Source organism: Onychostruthus taczanowskii, unplaced genomic scaffold (genome assembly GCF_017590055.1).
Source record: "Onychostruthus taczanowskii isolate IOZ18803 unplaced genomic scaffold, ASM1759005v1 scaffold25, whole genome shotgun sequence".
NCBI lineage: Eukaryota > Metazoa > Chordata > Aves > Passeriformes > Passeridae > Onychostruthus > Onychostruthus taczanowskii.
This window is the reverse complement of record NW_024499796.1, coordinates 693,995-706,456: the sequence shown is the minus strand read 5'-3', so window position 1 is coordinate 706,456 and position 12,462 is coordinate 693,995. Positions and strand designations below refer to the sequence as shown.

General features: G+C 57.1%; 1 protein-coding gene across 1 annotated transcript; it reads left to right on the top strand.

Annotated features, from left to right (window-relative positions):
• Nucleotides 1–2,181: 2,181 nt before the first annotated feature.
• LOC121336905 (ectonucleoside triphosphate diphosphohydrolase 8-like) lies at nucleotides 2,182–12,296 on the top strand. The gene is made up of 9 exons (XM_041406531.1): nucleotides 2,182–4,352; nucleotides 5,197–5,314; nucleotides 5,750–5,900; nucleotides 6,863–7,022; nucleotides 7,699–7,952; nucleotides 9,124–9,382; nucleotides 9,976–10,086; nucleotides 10,915–11,052; nucleotides 11,498–12,296. The coding sequence occupies exons 1-9, from the start codon at nucleotides 4,230–4,232 to the stop codon at nucleotides 11,678–11,680; spliced, it is 1,497 nt and encodes a 498-aa protein (XP_041262465.1). The 5' UTR covers nucleotides 2,182–4,229; the 3' UTR covers nucleotides 11,681–12,296.
• The last annotated feature ends 166 nt before the right edge of the window (nucleotides 12,297–12,462 follow it).

Below are 12,462 nucleotides of genomic sequence, written 5' to 3'. Positions count from 1 at the left end.
CTTTCTGGGAGCACCCCCCCATGGAGAAATCCTGCTGGAGCCTCCCCCTCTGACACCCATTCCCTGCCAGTGTGAGATCAAGGTGTCTGGCCTGGCCTGGAGACTCCTCAAGTCCCAGCCAGAACTCTTCCCCACGCTGCAGTACACCTGCAAAGATGAAAATGTCACCTCTGGGTTCATTTTTGCTGCTGTGGCTGGTGGGTCCTTTCCCAAACCCATCAGCAGGGAGTCCCTGCTGGTCTGGCCCTGTGGATACCCTGGGAGAGAGGTGCAGCTTCCCAGGGCTGCTGCTGCAGATCCCAGCCCCGAGCCCCTCTGTACCCTGGGCTGGTGGGGAAGGAGCCTCTGCACAGCCCAGCCCCAGTGCCAAAGCAGCATTCCTGTGGCACAGGGCAGTACCAGCCCCAGCTGCCACCCTTCTCCATGTGTCCCAGCTGCTGCAGGGACTGGAGCAGCTCCTGGAGAGCCACCTGAAATTGGGGACAGCACACTGCAGGAGAGCAGCCAGTGCTGCCATGTCCATGCACACAGCACAGCCTGGCACAGCTCAGACGGGCTCCATGCACCAGGAGGACAGGGCTCCAGCATGGCCTGGGCCTCCAGGGGGGCAAGGAGGCTCCCAAAACACATCAGGCAATGGGTGGCACAAGGGACCTCCATCCCTCCCTGCAACTTGCCATGGGCAGCACCTGAGCAGAAGGAAGCTCCAAATGGCCCAAACTCCACCAGCCCTGCTGGAATCAGAGTGGAAGGGAGGGCTGGAGCTGGTGTCTGCTGGGACAAGTCACAGCAAGACCCAGGGAATGCCTGGCAAAGGAACACGGGGGAAGTGGAGCAGCTCCCCTGGGGACATGGGACATGCTCAGAGCCACCACCTGCACCTCCCATCCCGGGACTGGAGTGACCTCATGGAGCAGAAACTGAGTTCTGGGAAATGAGAGTCCCTTTTTTAACCCTGAGTCAGGGTGCTTTCCTTTCAGAAGGCACCAGGAAGGTGTTGGCAGTGGAGGTGATGTCATTTCACAAACACCCGTCAGCCTGGCAGTGATGGCTGGGCTAGAGCCCCACCGAGTCCCCACACCAGCCTGGCAACTCCCTGCTGGGTGCCAGAGCCACTGCAAGGGCCACAGGCAAATAAACACATGCCAAAGGCAGATCAAACAGGGGTGTGTGTGTACTCTAGCCTCGCTTCCCCACAGCAGGTTCGTCTGTCAGAAGTCAGAACGAGACACTTGGTCCCTTTCTCAATTAGGAGTAAATAGCACATTTCACTCTCAGCAGAGCACAGCCCTGAAGCCAAACAGGGCTGGGGCTGATGTGCCCAAGGACCCAAGGAAGCCAGGTGAGAGCAGCTGCTCCTGGGGGCCAGGCACCCCATGGCCCTTCCAGGTCCTGGGATGTTCAGATACCACAGACCCCTGAGACCCCAAATTTAGAGAGACAGCCCTTTGGGCGGGACTGTCTGAAGAAAATTGAGGGCTGGATGTAGCACAGAGCCAGGTGTTGCTGGGGCCTTGCTGGGGAGAGTCAGGGGCAGTGAGGGCTGCCCTGCACAGCATTTCCTTCCCAGCATTACCCTGTTTGACTCAGCTGAGATAAGGCAGCTGGAACTGTGTCCTTCCACACAGATCCCTGTGATCCTGTGGTTCACAGCCAGGGCAGTATCACCTGGCAGAGCTGCAGAGCTGCACATGGGGCCAGCATGGGCAAGGGGGAATAGCCACTCAACAAAACCTCTGGGACTGTTTCTTTACTACAAAAAGGGACAGGAAAAGTGAAGAGCTGCTCATCCTGTGTTAGGGTTTGGAGCTGGAGTTTTTGGTCAGTTCTGGGTGCACACAGCCACTGGCAGTGCCACATGTCCCCAAGGGACCAGGGCTGGTTGGTGCCTCTCTGTCCTAGGTTGGGACGAGACCCCTGTGCTCAGAACAGCCCTGTGCAGTCAGCAGGGATTTCCAGAGCAGGGACACTCATCCACCCCTCCCACTGAATCCAGGTGAATCCAAAGGTTGTGTGTTGTGTGGAGGTGGGAATGCAGGAGTGGTGGCACCCTCTGGGCTTCAGGAGCCACCCCAAAGGACACTGCCATGGGAATGTTGAAGTGCCATGAGCCTACAGACACTGTACTGACATGCCATCATATTACAAAATGAAAGAGTTTGTGTTTATTTTGTTCTTTCAGGTAAGAGTTAACTATGTTTTTCCAAAAATAGGGTGAGACTTACGGTAAATGCACTATGGACATTTCCCTAAGTGTCAGAGAGGGGATTTATTGGAATGAAGTACCACGAGAAGGTTAAAAATTCACTGCAGTACAAGACAAACAAAAGAACTTATGAAAGACTTGAGAATAACCAATCCTGCAGTACATGAGAGCCATGACCCGAGAAGTGAAGAGCAGGAGGACACTATAAATCAAATTACAAAGCCAAAGAACAACTTTGTGTGCTTCCAGTGCTCATTAGCATAGTAAAATCCCTGCCCACAGGCTGTGATCACCCTTTACTCACATAAGCCTCTTCCCCACAGAGCAGGAGCAGTAAATGAAACGTGCAGGGTCTCTTTAAATGAGGCTGCAAAGCCAATGGCTGTACTAGCTGTGGTTAGCTGTAAGGAAATGCTGATTTCTGTTGCTTCCAATGTGTAAAAATGGGACCTGGCATGCTGAGAGTGTGTCAGCTTTGATTCACTACCCAGCACCCATCTCTGCCTACATGCGAAATAACATCGTTACCTCGACTCAGAGGGTGAATCTGCTTCTTGCCCACGGGGTGGAAGATCCCAGATTAGGGATTGCAGGAAGAGGGAGCGGCCGGAGCTGTGAGGAGCCCCTGCTGTCCCGGCATGGTGACACGGTGGCACTGCCAGCTCACACAGCAGCTCCTCTGCACCCCCGCCAAGGCGCTGGGCAGGGGCAGGGCACGGAGAGCTCCCCAGCAGAGCATTTCCCTGCCGGCAGTGCCCCGTCGGGCTGAGCTGAGGCAGCCGGAGCCGGCTCCGGCCGTGCGGATCCCGCCTCGGCCCGGCGGGCTCTTATCAGGGCCTGCAGCAGCAGGAAGCAGCTCGGCCGCAGGCCCAGCGAGAGCAGATCCTGCTCCCCAGCCCTTCCGCTCCCGGCGAAGTCCTGAGTCCTCCCCAGTCCCTCGCCTCTCCTCGGGGTCTGCAGGGACCCCAGGAGCGGCACAAAGCTCACCAGGGAAGGGGTGAGCACAGTCCCAGCGGGGCCGTGGCGGTGCCTTGGCCTCTCCCAAGGCAAAGCCCAGCCAGCGCAGCTGAGACCCTGGCAGGGCGATCCTCCCCTCTGATGTGAGCTGCCACCTCACTGCAGTAAAATTTATTATCAGGTACCCAGCACTCTGTTAGATTGCAGGGCAGTGGATATTGCAAATATCACTCTCACCTCTTATAGACCTTGGAGAGAGCTTATAATGGGAATGTGAAGGCTGGGGAGAGCAATGAGAAAACAGATATTTCTGTGACAGCTCGGAGAAGCAGAGGGACAAGGGTTAAATCCAGTGATGTGTCCTTCCTACGATTCAGATGAGGAGGAGGAGGAACTAATTGGCTGAAGATAAGGGCAGTGCCAAACTGGGCCATGAATATACACCTGCAAGACAAACAGGAGAGCAGATATTCAAGAGTTTCACCTAAGGCTGATGAGCCCTCAGGGAAGATAATGGGGGAAAAATTTTCCAGCAGTATCCAGTTCCAGAGGACATAAAAGGCAAGTCCAAGCTGGGTTTGCTGCACTGGAGGAGCACAGAGGGACCCCGAGGGACCCCCCCGGGGCACAGCCTGGTGAGCTGGGGCAGGGCTTCAGGAGTGCAGGCAGGTGAGCTGCCCTTCCCAGCCCGTGAAACACACCCTCCCTGCCCTGCCGCAGTGCCTCAGTGAGGGCTCTGCAGCTCCCTGTGCTTTCCTCTGCTGCGTACAGGGTTCCTCTCACCCCTCCCAGACTCAGGTGTGGGAGCTGGGAGATTGTTGTGATCCCATCATGGCTCTGCCAGGCTGGGGGCAACCAGCCCCTCTTTCCCCCAGCTCCATGTATTTTATCTTAGTACTGCTTTTCCCAGGAAAAGTTCTGATTATCACCAGGGTTTCTGAGTGGCATGGCCTGAGACAGGGTCAGCTTGCGGGGCGGGTCTCCTTGCAGCTCTCACTGACACCTTTGCTCCCGGGTGTCCAGCCACACTTCTCCTGTGTTTGGGCTTTCAGGAGCCTTCCCCCCAATGCTGGCCAGGAAGAAATCCTTCACCAGTGCCATCGTCGGGGCGCTGGTGGCACTTTCCATCATTGCCCTGGTTCTCAGCCTAGTCAGGGTTGAAGATGTGATGCTGCCACCCACGGTCAAGGTGAGCCCAGAGAAGGTCCCTGAGCACCTGTGGTGAGCCCAGTCACCTTGGGCAGGTTCTCCGAGCCAGCAGCTGGTCCGTGGGGCTGGGAGGGGCAGTGGGGTCAGGACCTGCCTGGCAGTAGCAGGGTGGGTGTCATGTCCCCACTTTGAGGTGCAGGCAGAAGAAAGTCAGAGGGGAAGGCTCCTCTGGAACTTATCCCCACTGTGCTGTGCCAGGTTTGGAGATTACCTTGGGGCAGCTGCTCCCTGTGCTCTGCCAAGCACCTTGGTGAGCCCTTTGTTCCTGCCAGCTGCCCCCAGTCCATCCCTACCCTCACATCATGGCACAAACATCCTGCCCTGCCCCATCGTGCCCTGGGCACGGCATCCCACCCTGCTGGGGAGGGCTGGCAGGGCTTTGGCTGGGGGGGAAGGCTTTATGGGGCAGAGGCAGCTGGCTGAGTGCTCCTGGACAGGCCCTGCCAACCCTGCTCAGGCTAGGTGCTGCCATGGGGTAGCAGGGACCACAAGAGATGGGAGAGTTGCTGGCCCCAAGGTGGGGCCAGTGTAGACACAAAAAGTATGTGACCATGAAAGAAAATAAAACAGCATGAGGAAACAACAGGAAATGTTTGTGTGAGTTGGCATTGCAGCACAGACCTCAGGAGAGGGAATGACAGTCCCTTAGTCACTGTGGGGGCAGAGCCCACAGCTCTGCTCTGCCATGGCACAGCTGATGGGTTTTGTGCCTCAGACATGGGTTTGGGGGAGTCTTCTGGCCCCACTGCCCTGGCAGGGCCACAATGGGGACAGGGCCAGGCTGCTGCTCCTCCACCTTGATTCTGTGTTGATTTCCCTTGCAGTATGGGATGGTGTTTGATGCGGGCTCATCCCACACCTCTCTGTTTGTCTACGAGTGGGATTCAGACAAGGAGAACGACACTGGAGTGGTCAGCCAGACCTTGTCCTGTGATGTGCAGGGTCAGTATCCCCCTCCATGGGCTCTGTCCTGCCCTGTTCCAGTGGTGGCTGGGGTGACCTGGCTGGACAGTCCTGTCCTCTGCGGGCACAGGGGAGCTGTGGCTGTGTCTGGGGGGTCCCTGAGCCCTCAGCACCATGTGGTGCCCATGCACTGGGGGGGACTGGAGCACGTAGATGGTGAATCAGTTTTTGTTCCTCCACCTTGGAGTGCTCTCAGCTGCTGTCCTGGCTGGAGATGTCACCTATAGTGACATTGCTGAAAGCAAGGGAGACAAGGGAGAGGAACGGACGTGTGAGTCAGTCAGGTCTCAGGGGACCCTGGAAAAGCACCTTTGTTGCTAAGAGGTGACAGCCCTCACTGCCCTGTGCCCTCTTGTTCTCACAACCTTGACCCAAGCCATTCCCATCAGTCTGTCCCATTCTGACTCTTTTCAGGGCAAGGCATATCAAGCTATGCCAGCAACCCCCCTGAAGCTGGCAATTCCCTAAGGGAGTGCTTGGATAAAGCCCTGCAGGTTATTCCTGCTGAGAAGCAGAGGGATGTACCAGCTTATCTTGGAGCAACGGCTGGCATGAGGCTACTGAGGTACTGCTGGGGGCAGGGGGTGGCAGCAGTGACAGAGCTGCACACAGCCACTGTCAGGACAGTTCCTGCACAGGGCCAGGACCCCAGCTCCCACACTGCCATGAGCAAACAACTGGGCAGGGAGGAGAGGGGGAAAAGGCAGCTTGGTGGGGACACAGGGAGGGCTGAACTGTCCTGAGCAATGTCTGTTGGGACATCCCAGGATGTCCCAGTTCTAAGCAAGATATGTTTTTCACAGTTTTGTTTGCTCTTCATTATTCATTAATAACAAGGGGGGGTTGGAGTGCCAGCAGATGTGCCACCTGCCCAGGGAGATGGGTGCTGGTGGCGCAGAGGTAGGAGGCAACAAAGTGCTGCAGGTTCTGTCCTCACCTTTCACCAGCCCATGTTAGCTCTCTTCAAATGGCAGCCTTCATTTCATGGCTCTTGGTTTTATGGCTGCAGATAGATTACATTATTTCTGTGCCCTGGCAATCAGACCTGGCAAGGAGCGGGGCCATAGCCTGAAGGTTGCTCACTTCAGAGAGCAAGAACAGCCCTGAGACATCTTCCCCCCTGAGAGGGCTGAACCCAGCCTGGAACCTTCCTGAAAACCCCGGGGGTCAGCAACCAGCCCTGTCTTGGGCACAGTCAGGGCGTGATGTTCAAACCCGGGTCTTGCAGCACAACCCACTCCAGCCTCCAGCACTCAGGCAGGGAAGGGTGGCCTGGAAAGGCTCTGGGTGACTGGAATCAAGCTGCACTGCAGGGGAGGGGTTGCTGTTTCTCCTAGTATGGCAATGCCAAGCCGAGGCAGCTGGGATTCACCTCGGATGAGCAGCTCAGACAAGCCATGTGGCAGGAAACCCTTTCAGTCAGACTGCTTGTTGCACAAACTGGGAGTATGTGGAACTGGGAGAGAACCAGTTTGTGTTTCCTCTGTTGTAGTTGGGTATGTGTCCTGTCCTTTGCATCCTTCCTAGAGAACAGAACAGCTCAGCAACAGAGCAAGTCCTGGCTGAGGTTGCTAAAACCATGCAGGAGTACCCTGTGTCTTTCAAAGGAGCTCGGATCCTTACAGGAGAGGAAGAGGGGGCCTATGGCTGGATCACTATCAACTACCTGCTGGACTCCTTCACCAAGGTCGGAGAAGGGTGGAACACCCACTCCTTTGCTAATACAGCTTTTCAGATTTTCCTCAAGCTTTCTCAGCACAGGAGAGGTCACGGTTAGTGGCTTTTGGGAATGATCCAAGGGAAGGAGACATCCTCTGGTTTTCCTCCCACAGAGAGTGAGGAGGGAGAGCTCAGGAATGAGAGTGTCTGCTGAGAGCTCAGGGCAATCTCCACACCGAGTGGACAGAGGGTCTCTCAGGGACTGGGAGGTCAGTGCAGCACAGCTGGGCTCTGTGTCCCTGCCTGGGAAGCTCCATCTCCCTGCAGTGCTGGGAGACTCCAGCTGAAGGCAGCTCAGACCAAAGCTCTGTCCCAGCCCTGCCACAGCTCAGTGTGGTGCTGGCAGTGTCAGGCTCCTGTGGTGGCTGTTGGAGGATTCTTGGATAGAAATCCTTCCTCCTGCACCAGGACCCCTGCACAGCACCTACTGACCACTGAGAGTGTCAGCACCTACTGACCACTGAGAGTTCCATCTCTCCCATGGCTCTGATCAATATCCCAGCTGCCTGGGCAGGGAGGGTGGGGGGCTCACATGCAGAGGCCCATTGAATTTAATAACAAAATCTTGTTGTCTTCAATGGGATGAGAATTCTGCTCAGGGCATTCTGTGCTACTCCTCTTCCTCTCCTGGCTCTCATTGGCAGTACTCTCCCAAAGCGCACACGTGGCTTCATCCGGAGGCAGCCAGCATTTTTGGGGCACTGGATCTTGGAGGAGCATCCACTCAAATCACCTTTATGCCCAAAGGTTCGGTACTGAGCCAGAATGAAGCCTCTGAGTTCACCCTGTATGGGTACAGCTACAACATCTACACTCACAGCTACCTCTGCTACGGGCAGGACGAGATGCTGAAGCGGCTGGCGAAGGAATTAATTGTGGTGAGAGGTTACTGGGACCTGTAGTGTCATGATGCCAACCACACACCTGTTAATGCATAAAGTAAGGACAGGCAGGGCTCTTCTGGAGAGGCATCAGCAAAGACCGAGAGCAAGGACAGACTCCTTGGAGCATGGCAGGGCAAATGTGGAGAGGAGCACGGGTATAGTGGAATCCCAAACTGGTTTGGGTTGGAAGGGACTTTAAAGATCATCTTGGTCTGCCCCCTGCCATGGGCAGGAACACCTTCCACAATCCCAGGTTGCTCCAAGCCCCATCCAGCTTGGCCTTAGACAATTCCAGGGATAGGGAAAATGTCAAAAGGGGCAGTTTGGGATCTTCTAGCTTCACCTGGGGTGTGCAGAAGTGCAGGACCAGGCTCTTCTCAGAGGTGCAAAGTGCCAGGGCAAGAGGCAAAGGGCACAAGCTGGAACATCTGAGTTTCCAAACAGACAAAGGGGAAAAGTTTTCCTCAATAGGAATGATCAGATATTGGAATAAGACCCAGAAATGCTGTAGAGTCATCGTCTCTGGAGATTCTCAGAACTTGATGGGTCGAGGCTCTGAGCAGCCTGCTCTAGTTGGTCATGCCTTAACAAGAGGGTTGTCACAGGGAACCTACAGCTCCCCTGAACCTCAGCTACTCTGTGACTTCACAACCTGAGAAACATGAGCTGAAGACCTTTCTCAGGCCATTTTTTGGAAGGTCAGAGGTGAAGAGCCTCTTCATGGAGCTGCACCTCGCCTGCAGAGCAGCCTTGGTGAGCCAGAAGGGTTTGCCGTTGCTCTATGGCCAGGAAAGTCCCATATGGTGACCTTGGATAGAGTTGGAGCTAGAACCAGAGCTAGAGCTGGTTTTAGAGGTTTAAGGTGGTTTTAGTTTTAGCCTCTCTAAAGCTAGAGAGGGCTTTATATGTCCCCAAAAATGATCCTTCCGGCCAGGGCAATGACATGCTGGGTCCTTGAAACTGGTCTGCCTCTGTGGGAGAGGGAATGAGATAAAGCAGAGTGAGAATTAGTGCTGGACTCATGCTGGGACAGCCAGCAAGACCAGGACTGAAGGGCAGGAGGGTCTTTCCCTGCAGAGGAATTGGGAATGCCGGTGCCTGGACTTTGGGAGGATGCTGGTTGTGTCCACGAGGCTCCGGAGGAGCTGCAGCTGCATTTTGCTGTCCCCAGGAGTCGTCCCCCAGCACACGAGTCCACCACCCCTGCTACCCAAAGGGCTACAAGGAGACCGTGTCGCTGTCCTCCTTCCGCGCCAGCCCCTGCACGGACGGCAGCGACCCGCGCCTGCCCCTGGGCGACAGCACCGTCACCCTGGAGGGCAGGGGCAGCGCCGGCGCCTGCCTGGCAGCGCTCAGGAAGCTCTTCAACTTCTCGGCGTGCGGCCAGAGCCAGGAGTGCGCCTTTGACGGCGTCTCCCAGCCCCCGCTCCGGGGGCAGTTCATTGTAAGGCAAACCCGTCCTCCCACCTCGGAAAGGCGTCCCCGGTGCTGGGCTGTCCCCGCTGCCCCATGGCACTGTCACCTCCCTGCAGGGAACAGGGGCAAGAGGCTCCCCACGCACCACTGCCTGAGGGCACACTGGGGATTGCTGCTGGATGGTTTTCCAGCCAAACCTCCACACGGGACCATGCTGAGAATCACCGAATCCCAGAGTGGTTTGGGTTGGAAGGGACCTTCTAACTCATCTTGAGGCCCCCCCTGCCACGGGCAGGGACAGCTCCCACCATCCCAGGGTGCTCCAAGCCCTGTCCAACCTGGCCTTGGACACTGCTATGGATTTGCTAATAAAACAGGACTTGTCAATAGGAATTCAGACAGCAGCCTCAGGCAAGGCTCTGACTGTGCTGGCTGTGCTGCTGTCACCAGCAGGCACAAACCCCCAGCCCATCACCTGCTGGGACAGGGACAGGGAGAGCAATGCCCCGGGAGTACCTGGGCTGGGACAAACCCCGTGAAGAAAACCCCACCTCCTGCTTCAGGCAGCTGCCAGGGGTGCCCCACTGCAGCTCACCAGGGTTTCTGTCTCTCACCTTGCAGGCTTTCTCTGCCTTCTACTATAACTTCAAGTTCCTGAACCTGACGGAGGGGCAGCCGCTGGCCGTGGTCAGAGAGGCCATCGAGGGGCTCTGCACAAGGAGCTGGGAGGATGTACGTACCTCAGGATGGAGGCAGAGTGGAACATGCAGAAGCAAAGGGGTCCTGGGGTAGGGGGAGGGAGTGGGGACCCCTCCAGGTCAAGGCTCTCTGGTTCTGAGCTGTGTCCTACACAGCAGAGCCACTCCTGAGTTCTGTGTGGAGCTTGGGACTGTCCTGCATCCACTCCCTGCTCATTCATCTTTGGGAAAACAGCAGCTAGGGCAGGCAAGGGTAGCAAGCAACTGGGGTTAGAGGTGGGGATGGAGGTGGGGATGGGGATGCCAGGGAGGATGGTGATAGCAGAGCCAGCTGCTGGCACCATGCTGGAAACAAGTACAATCTTGGAATCATAGAATTCCAGACTGGTTTGGTTGGGAAGGCCCATCTTGTTCCACATCCCTGACATGGGCATGCACACCTTCCACTAGACCAGGTTGCTCTAAGTCCATCCAGTCTGGCCTTGAGCACTTCCAGGGATGGAGCAGCCACAGTTCCTCTGGGCAATACATGGGGGTGGATAAACCCAGAAATGTGCCAGCACTACCATGGGGCAGAGAGCAGGAGCCCATTGCATGAAGAGGCTGAGATGGAGAATCTGGGGCAGGAGGAGCTACAATAAGCTACAATATGTGCTCTGTTTCCATGTGGAGTGTAAATCCTCCCCAAAGGAGCGGCCCTGCACAGACAGGTCCAAAATCACTGCTCGGCCCAGGAGTCTCTTCCTGGGTGCTAGTGACTGTGGAGCCACTGCCGCTCATGCAGCACATTTCAGGGCATTGTCTCTGCCCAGACAGTGCCTGTCAATAACTCCCCTTCATCCCCAAACATTCCCCACCCCAGCTGTCTTCCAGCTACCCCAAAGAGAATCCCAAGCGACTGCCAAAATACTGTGCCAACTCCAACTACATCCTCACACTCCTCCTCGATGCCTACAAGTTCAACGAGACCAGCTGGAACAACATCTTCTTCCAGATGAAGGTGAGCAGTGCTCCCAACCTGTGGGGGGGAGCAGAGGCGGTCCTGGGGGAGAACCAGCCCCATGTTGGGGTGCTGGGGGAGAACAAGCCAAATGTTGGGGTGCAGGGGAGAGCCAGACCCTGTGTGGGGGTGCTGGGGAGAGCCAGCTCCCACATTGGGGTGCTGAGGGGGAGCCACCCCTGTGCTGGGGCCCTGGGAGGGAGCCAGCCCCTGTGCTGGGGTCCTGGGAGGGAGCCAGCCCCTGTTTTGGGGTGCTGAGGGGGAGCCAGACCCTGTGTGTTAGTGCTGGGGAGAAACAGCCCCGTGCTGGGGAGCAATGGTGCAGAGAGCCCCACCTGCTCCCTGTGCTGGGGGCACTGCTGTGGGCTGAGCAGGAGGGGTGGGTGGCCCTGTGCCAGCAGTGGCTCTCCTGCAGGGCTAACCGTGTCCCCTCTCTCCGGGGCAGGCGGGGGGTGCCGATGTGGGCTGGACGCTGGGGTACATGCTGAACCTCACCAACATGGTCCCGGCCGAGGCTCCAGCCACGCTGAAGGGCCACAGGTCTTCCCTGTGGGCTGCAGCCATCACCTTCATCATCCTCACCCTCGTCTTGGGGCTTGCTGCCCTGCTCCTGCAGCTGTGGGTGTAGGAGCCTGGCCGTGTTTGGGAGCCCAGCAGGGACAGGCTGGGGCTGCAGGGCTGTGCTGGAGTCCCCATGCTCCTGCCTGTGGAACTGAGCCCAGGGCTGGGTCTATGCTGCTGAGCATAGTGACCTCTCCAGCTCCAGAGAACTGGGGTCTGCTTTTCCATGGGCCTGGCCCCCAACATGCAGACAGGCACTCTCTGAGGTTTCCAGAGGAGCTTCACTCCCATGGAGACACAATGGGGTCAGCCTGCAGAAGCCTCAGCCAAGCCTGTGTGCCTCCTGTCAGTGCTCTGCATGTTACAGACGTGGCTCCATCACACCAGCTGGCCCTGGGGCTCTGAGGGGCCAGCCTGGCCATGGGGCAGTGCCCCAGTGCCAGCCTGGTGGGGCATGGTGCAGGCACCTGGGGACAGGGTGCTCCATGGAATGCCAGCTCTGAGCATGGTCACCAAGAGCCAGGCGGGTCCCTGCCAGGTCTGCCAGCCTGAGGGATGCTCTGTGGGACCCCAGCTGGCCCTGTGGAGGGTCTGTGGCTGGGGCTTACGTGGAGATGGTCTTGGAGAAAGAACACTGAGCACCCACAGTCAGAAGTGTGGTCCATGCCCCTCCAGAGAGTCCATCTCATCACTGTTATGGCATGCCCCGTCATCTTATCATCACATCTCACCACCCTTCTCATCCTCTTCCTTTTCACCCGGAATAAAGGGATTGATGTTCCTCAGTGCCTTCCTGGAGACAGCACTGTCCCACCAGCAGAAGGCCTGGACCCCATGGGTGTCAGGATG